Source organism: Anopheles maculipalpis, chromosome 3RL, assembly GCF_943734695.1.
Source record: "Anopheles maculipalpis chromosome 3RL, idAnoMacuDA_375_x, whole genome shotgun sequence".
NCBI classification, from domain to species: domain Eukaryota; kingdom Metazoa; phylum Arthropoda; class Insecta; order Diptera; family Culicidae; genus Anopheles; species Anopheles maculipalpis.
The window spans coordinates 27733125-27740867 of NC_064872.1; the positions used below are offsets into that span (position 1 = coordinate 27733125).

Consider the following 7743-nt stretch of genomic DNA (forward strand, 5'->3'; position numbering starts at 1 on the left):
CAAGAAGAAGAAAACCTTTGTGTCAGTTAAATAAGTCGACCCATTACTATGCTTTCTCTTTTCTCGCTGAAACCTGTAAGACGATTTCAACCAAATTTCTGAGCTTTAAAATCCCACTCGAATACTTAAGCACGTTTTCCACGACGTACCAAATACTCGTTAGGGCTCATTACATTAATGGTTGAATATTGATATTAAAAAGCGATTGCGTTTCAATGAAATCAATAATACTTCATCGCAAGAAATTCAAGCCGTCGCTAGTTCCAACAATTCAGAGCGCCTTTAGTGTTACGCCTGAAGTGTTGTACCTTACAAACAGTGAGTCTAGGGGGGGAAGGATTATTTTCTTGACCTGCGAGGTACTGCATCAGCGAAAGCTATTATTAAATGGAACCACTGCACTTGCTCATTACTTCTTTCTCAATGTTAATCATCATCAGAGCTTCATTTCGAGGCAAGCCTCTTACCTGGGCACAGTGTCAACTATAGCAACGAGCTTCCATTAGATTTTAATTGTATGACTTCACTGCACGGAGAAAACCAAAAAACAAAAATAAAACCACTCAACACTTCTTCCCTTGCAGCCCATTTAAGCACTTCCACGTCTATCGTGTAGCGTGATGCAGACCCAACAGCAAACCAGTGTTGTCAGCCTCTTACGTGCGGAGTGTTTTCAGTGAATCGCAGTGCAAAGAATAAAGAAAGTGGGTAAATCAACAAGCTTTTTTAACACGTCAATCCTGGGCCCAAGTTCGCCCTGTCGAACGACGATCAATCTCTTTGGTCGTGTCCAAAATGTCACGGCTATCAACGTATGCTGGCGTGTGTCTGCTTCTGCTCAGTAACTACGGGCCCTTCGTCTGGTGTTACGAAGACACTGCTCCGTACGCCGTCCGCCGTCCGCTGGATACACTCTTCCGGACAGGTTCAACATCCCAGAAGCATGTCGGTCCCGTACCGGCTCTAGGTCCCAATGGCAGCAGCGGTCCACACGCCCACGATTCTCACGGTTCATTAGCGAACGATCAGCATCAGCAGACACAGCGACAACCGTCCATTTCCGGACAACCGCTCGAGCAACAGAGCAATAGGGCGATTTTGCATCGACGCATGGAACCGGGCGGACCAGTATCGGGTAGTACGAACCATCATCACCGTTGGCACGTGGATCAAAGGCCAGACGTATTCGGTATCGGTACGGTGCCAGCATTCCAGCGTGCCCTTCCGGCAATCGATATTGGTAGCTCGGGTAGCGACGATGGTAAGTGATTGAAATTAAATTTACCGTTGCCAATTTTATCATAACTGGAGCCCAAAAAAAAAAAAGGGTCTCGAGACATGGTTGTGAAGGTGGTGTTCCTTTCAACCTTTTAAATAGCTGCCGAGACAGAGAGAGGGAGATAGCGAGAGACCTAGACACACACTTGCCTTGCCAGAGATTAATATTTTCATCGAAGTGTAGGTTCGACGTGTTTGAAGTTTAATAAACGCTGACTTGAAGATTTCTGCTCCACAAAGTCCGAAGGTTTAGGGCACGTGTCTTGCTAAAGATCGTACCAGCAATCGGCACCTTGGTGACACTGAACGTTTAAGCTTGTTACACTAACGCAAGGATAAATTGCATTTTGCTCTCTGTACGCTCTGCGTCGTGTTGCGAAACGGCTGATCTCGTAATTGAGATTGATAACGGATATCATGAACGGTTATTATGGTGTGTCAGACGTACTGCCAGCCGTTGGTAATGGACCTGCTAAAAGGTGACTCATTTGACGTGTGCACGATAAGTACATATTCGTGCGGAAATAAATCGGACCTGTGTAGTACACCAATAGAGAAAAAAAACGACAATCCTACGCTCTTCTCTGTCGAATCGAAGCAGAAGGATGGAAGCTACAGCTGTGGCCACAATAATAGAAACAGAAGTACTAATTTTTATTTGTCTTTTTTTTTGACACATTTGACATTAGTGTTTGGAATATTTCATTGTCATTTTAAAGAAATAGTGAATGCATTTCTGTACCAAAATTTGAATTAGTTTGGTATGAAATTTTGCGAGCAGCACTAATTTTACTCACTTACTTATTGAGGTATATATATAGGACTGCTGCAGAGATCCTCAATATCAGCCATGGTCTAGAGCCGTCGTCTTACTATCGAATTTTCTGGCCCCTTCTGGTTGACACATCAACGTCACCGCTCTGTCTGCACTTGGGTCTACTGCACCTTCTTTGACATTGTGGATGACTTAAAAAAAAACTTCATTAGTTTGGTTCTTCAGTGTCATTTTCAAGCCATGACTAGCTCACAGGAACCATCAGAGTCTAATTCGCTGTATGGTATAGCTTGTAAACTCCTTAACAACTTCCTTACTCTCATATAGGGCCAAAGATTCTCTCGAACGCAGCCGAAAGGAATTCGTCAGGCTTGTCAGACGACGCATGGTTAAGTGCAGGAGTTTCCTTAGCTTAGTGTATAGTAGACCAGTCCTTGTGCGTTTCTTAACCTCTACTATCACAATTCGTTAAGTCAGAATATCGTTCTATTTGAACCAAGTGTAACTGTTACTGTTTTGAACACAACTGTACACGCAGGGAAAAGGCTCCCAAAGAAAAGCGACCAAGGCAACGGAAATGTTACTTGCGTCAGTTCGTATCGTTGCGTGAGACATTTATTCGACGCTCTCTGTACCGGATGTCTGTACCGGAGTCGTAGCAGATGCTCTAGTACATTAACGACCAAAGAAGCAGCCACACAATGCACCTCAGTTAGGCCTCGCACACACAGTCACGGACGTGACGAATTCCCCGAACGACGGTTAATCATTAGCCGTACCTAATCCGACAATCAATTTCATTAAACGATTCGATGAAACTGACATTCATGGAGACGCAGGTGGTGATGAAGGGCTTGGTTTTCCGTTCCATTGTGCCTTCTGCCGGTTGACTACAATCAACAGGTAGACAAAACTTCCCGTTGAGTGTGAGCTTTCATTGGATGTCCTTATTGATTTCACTCACAAACTTGTACGCAACATAGAGAAAAAATACTGACAGCTTTAATAGTAGAGCGATTGCACGATGCACAGCAACTTGAAGCTCCGTTAAAACTCAGTCTTCTGGAACAGATAACCTAAAGTGTCTTTCGCACTCAACATTTCGGGACAACGTTCAGATAAGAGCTTTGTTTACTCGTATCGGAAGAAAGAAACATTAAAAAAGGAGAGAAAAACGTATCAGTGTGGGTTGGCCATTAAAACTGGTGTGTGAAAAAGTTGATGTGTGAAAAAGCCGGCTACTTAAACATTTAGGTCACGCATTTTAAGAATGACTCACTGTGGTTCATGCGAAAGTGAGTGAGTCTGTTTACTCACTTATCTCAATCCATGAGAATTGCTTGGTGGTAAATGTCAAACATAGAGATGAGAGTGCAAATGGAATCAAAAGCAGCTTAAGAAATCCTAGCATTTTTGCAAAGTTAGAAAATGATAAAAAAAATTATTTGAGAAATTCTACTGTTTTCCAATCATAATCAAACCACAACAATTATATTCTCAACATCATATTTACGATGATATATTTTTGTAAAAGTATTATGATTCGTCCCAGAGATAACATAGAGCCTTTCGTTCAAGTTTTATTCTTCTTTTTACCTACCTAAGATTTTCGATCAAGAGAGTACGCCCATTCCCATTCACGCAAAAAAAAGCTTCCTATCTTCGAAGGCCATTGAATTGCGAAACAAAAATACCCACCTTCCTAAGCTCAACCCTCACCACCCTCAGCACAGCACACAATCGCTCTATCCCTCCGGGTGGCGTAATCCCTATTTACCAACACCATCAAAATCATTCCTTACCTTTCCTTCAAATTTCAGATTTCATTGGCCACGGGGGACCACCGGACCTGTACGAACTCCCGGACCCATCGCTCGACCCCACAGGCAACGAGATCGGTGACAATCCGCTGCTGGCCGCACTGGGCACCATTAGTGGACCGCGGGTGGTTGACCGCGAAGAGGCGGACCCACCGACCGGCCGCATGATGGAAAGCATCGATCTGATCCGGGAGCAGCTGGAGCGCATCAAGCAGGAGGAAGACATCGAAATCAAATCGAATCTGCTGATGAAGCTGTTGACGGAATTGCCCGAGGGACCGCTGCCGATTGTCTACATTGAGGATGCGGCCGGTAAGGCTGGGGGCCCAGCACGGCGCGTAGACGACGGTGATGAAGATGACACGGACGACGATGCGGCCGAGGATGAGGCTGACGAGGGAGATGATGGGCAGCTGGTGGCTGGGGGCAGAAATCGGGCGGAACCTTTCACACCGAACGGAGGCAAACGGTCCGGGCGCTACTATCGGCGCTATCCCTGGAAGCGTCAGAACGCACGCAGCCGAACGTAAGTGTGAAGTGTGAGCTAAAGGAATTGGAATTGTAAATCGAAATTGAAAGGTATGGGAGTCGGTGATTTGATAGTGGAAGATTTCGATTCACCTTCGGTGGTGTGATGCTTTAAATCGAATCTAAACAAGGTTCCTTTGTAGGTTGGTGTTGAAGCACTGTGAAGGCGTTTAATTAAAAGAGCTTTTTGATTGCTCTAGAAGAAAGCTGAATAAATTTTTCGGGCGACAAGGCGACAGGTTAAATTCGTAAGGAAAATAATTCCCGATGAAAACTAGGCTCATTTGAAGAGATTTATTTTGTAGATATTTTCGTCCCTTTTTTAATACGAATTTTAATGATAATGATGAGGCTACCAAGCAAACAAACAAACAAACAAAAAAACAAAACCCCCGTTTTGAGCGCTCTTAATTTTGGTTTGTATACGACTTAAAATTCCACAAGAGAATTTGCCAGAAGCATGAAGATTTCATACAGTCTAATGCATTGCCTATATTTAGGCGTAAAAGCATCATCTGTTTTTCCTCAAAGATCAGTGAGACAATTTTCACAAGGGTAATCTTTAGAATAAACATATTGTTTAAAGAGCAAAGAAAGGGAAGTTTTTAATTTTCTATAGAGAGATAGCAAATAGAGACAGAGAGCAGGGATATGTTTCAAACAAAATGCGACACAAGAACAAGTGCTTCGGTGTTAGATGCGAAAACGGCCCCGGTCTTCTTATGACAGAACCAGTTCTCACGATATAGGTGAAATGTAGATAATTCAGTTTTACATAGAGTGATATTCTACAAACTGTATTGCATTTTTTGGCTGTATTGCTTAAGAAATTAGACATACTTCTATGTCTCTTCCACTTTAGTTAGGAGATATTTCTTCCTCCAAATCGTGTAAGGGCACCTTAAATCTGGTTGTAGTTGGTTGATTCGTTGGCGTTGCATCATCCAAAAGCAAAGAGCCAAAGAAGGGGCGACAACGGAACTAAGAACTGACTATCCAACTACGTAGTCCAACTACTCAGGAAAAAAAAGAAAATGATTAGACTGAAGCCTAAGAAATTATTTGAATGAACACATGATCTTCTGAAATGACGTGTCACCAAGGTTTCAAAAATACTTGGAAAGTGATCGAATATAAGAACCTTCCCCAATTCATCGATGTCCCACTGATTCATCCCAACTCTTCCACTGATCCATGCACCATGAGACTGTAAGGCTCGCATGTACTCGTGAGGTAGAATAAACCAATCGAAAAAGGACCCTATCCTAGCACTCTTTTCGTCCAATTGGGCAGCCATAATAATTGCATTTTAAAATTGACTCTTTTACCTTGGCATTCATCTCCAGCTGGGAATATCCCCCGTATCATTCACAAAGCTCCCGATCAATCAGTGTGTAGATCTATCAAACCAATAAGTGTAGTACAAGTTCCTCACCAGAGCCTACAACCTAACCCACCTGTGGCCGCCTAGGAAAATATTTAAATTTCCGTCCCAAACCGGGTCCATACCTATCAGGATTCGATACATTGAACGCAACCAAACTTCATCTAGATTTGCATAATTTTAACCTAACCTCTCGCATCCCGCAGATACGATGCCGAAGCCCGTTACCTGTGCGTACCGAGCCGTGAGGACGTCTTCAAGCTGCTCGTCGGGCTGCACGAAAACCGAGTCGGCAACCACCAGCGGACGGTTAACTTCTGCAACCGAAAGCGTCCGGCAAAGGCCATCTTCACAAACATCCGCTTCCTGGGCTAAGTTTCTGGGGGAAAACGTAAAAGAAATCCATAAAGAACACCGGAAGACGACCTCGACTTCGAATAGCTTCGGAGCAGGAAACGAGTAATTCGATGGGAAATCCTTCTGCGTACTTCCTCGTTCCTGGTTCTTTCGCGGGTTTCCCTCAACGGTTTTTTTTTGTGTCGCAAACACATACATGATATCCGGATTCGTACTCTTCGGCAGATGAATAGCAACAGCAACAAAACAAAACAAATGAAATTTTCCATCCTGTCCTCTCGTATCCTGCTACACCTTTAACTTTCCGGTCAGTACTGTGAGACTTCTGGGTTCTGGGTTCGATTAGAATATGTTCCCCCGGCTAGTGTCATGGTGGAGGGCAAAGTTTTAGTGTTATTGGTGAGTGAAACCTACAGGACAGGAGAAACGCTGCATAGAAAACAAAAAATGGAAATGAAACAAAACCCACACCTACAGACACGCACACACACACAAAATCACCCATATTATTGTATACAATTTATACCCTTTAGAGGAGAAGATGAAGGAGATGGAAAATCAAAAGAAAAGTCACACACAAAAACACATCCTCCTTCGCACAAGGCGCCTGTATCTTATTGTATTAATATCCTTTTCCTTCCTCATGTTGTCATTAGATAAGGTTTACCAGTACATACACGTACAATTTTTCCTCGTCCAGGTGCTGGTGAGGTCCTTCCTGTGCTGCAGCAATCAGCGGTCAGGATGCTTCACACCAAGCCGGAAATGGGGACTTGGGAGAAATAGACTTTACAGTTGGCGGCTGGCGAGAAGAAGGGCGAAACTAATCAGAAGAAGATGAAAAAGAAAACACATAAGAGAATAAAACAAAACACAAAAATGGGCTCAAACACATTTTAGGCACACTAAACCTGGTTCAATCTGTACGATATAGCTCTGTATGTATAGGTGTATTTGTGTTTCCGAAACAAGCTCCAAGGTATCCTTCCATTTGGCAGCATACATACACCCATTCCCCCCGGAGGGTGTGGTGGTAGAAGGGCGGAGAGAGACTGGTGACGGTGACTAGGTGGACTGGTGATTGGCGTAACACTTCCGGTGGCTGCTGTCTGGGCAAGTTTGTAATATTGTATAAATAAAAAAAAAACACACACACACACATACACACATATGGAAAAAATAAATTTACATCCAATTAACGTCCCTACACGGCAAAAGATATAATGAAAAGCACAGAAAAAGAGATAAATAAAAATGGTGAAAAACAAAACACAATCAACTAAGTCAATCCTCCTCCCATTTGTAGTTGCGTAGTTGTGAATACAAAGCAAAACTTGAAACACAAAAACAGGAGAAAAAAAGCAAACTGGAAAACAGGATGGAAATTAAATGATTAAAATTATAGCAAACAACACAAGGGTGTATAGTGCAGCAAGCAAAGGCGGAAAACAAAACGATACAATACAAGTTTCAATTCGCATTTCACCAAAAAAAAAAAAAAACGAAAAACAAACAAATAAAAGTAAAGTAAAGAATAAAGTTGTGGAAAATCCTGTACTACATACAATTCAGCATGGCAGATTGGTGGCAAATGGTGGTTC

The 7743-nt window shown here is 42.9% G+C and overlaps 1 protein-coding gene across 1 annotated transcript; it reads left to right on the forward strand.

Annotated features, from left to right (window-relative positions):
- Positions 1 to 775: 775 nt before the first annotated feature.
- Positions 776 to 6171, forward strand: LOC126564841 (uncharacterized). The gene is made up of 3 exons (XM_050221959.1): positions 776 to 1261; positions 3874 to 4399; positions 5992 to 6171. Exons 1-3 carry the CDS (start codon positions 796 to 798, stop codon positions 6158 to 6160), a joined length of 1161 nt encoding a protein of 386 aa, XP_050077916.1. The 5' UTR covers positions 776 to 795; the 3' UTR covers positions 6161 to 6171.
- Positions 6172 to 7743: the final 1572 nt, after the last annotated feature.

Coding starts and splice junctions, on each gene's coding strand:
- LOC126564841 (XM_050221959.1), top strand. CDS start 796: ATGTCACGGCTATCAACGTATGCTGGCGTGTGTCTGCTTCTGCTCAGT. Junction 1,262..3,873: donor TAGCTCGGGTAGCGACGATG/GTAAGTGATTGA, acceptor TTCAAATTTCAG/ATTTCATTGGCCACGGGGGA. Junction 4,400..5,991: donor CAGAACGCACGCAGCCGAAC/GTAAGTGTGAAG, acceptor CGCATCCCGCAG/ATACGATGCCGAAGCCCGTT.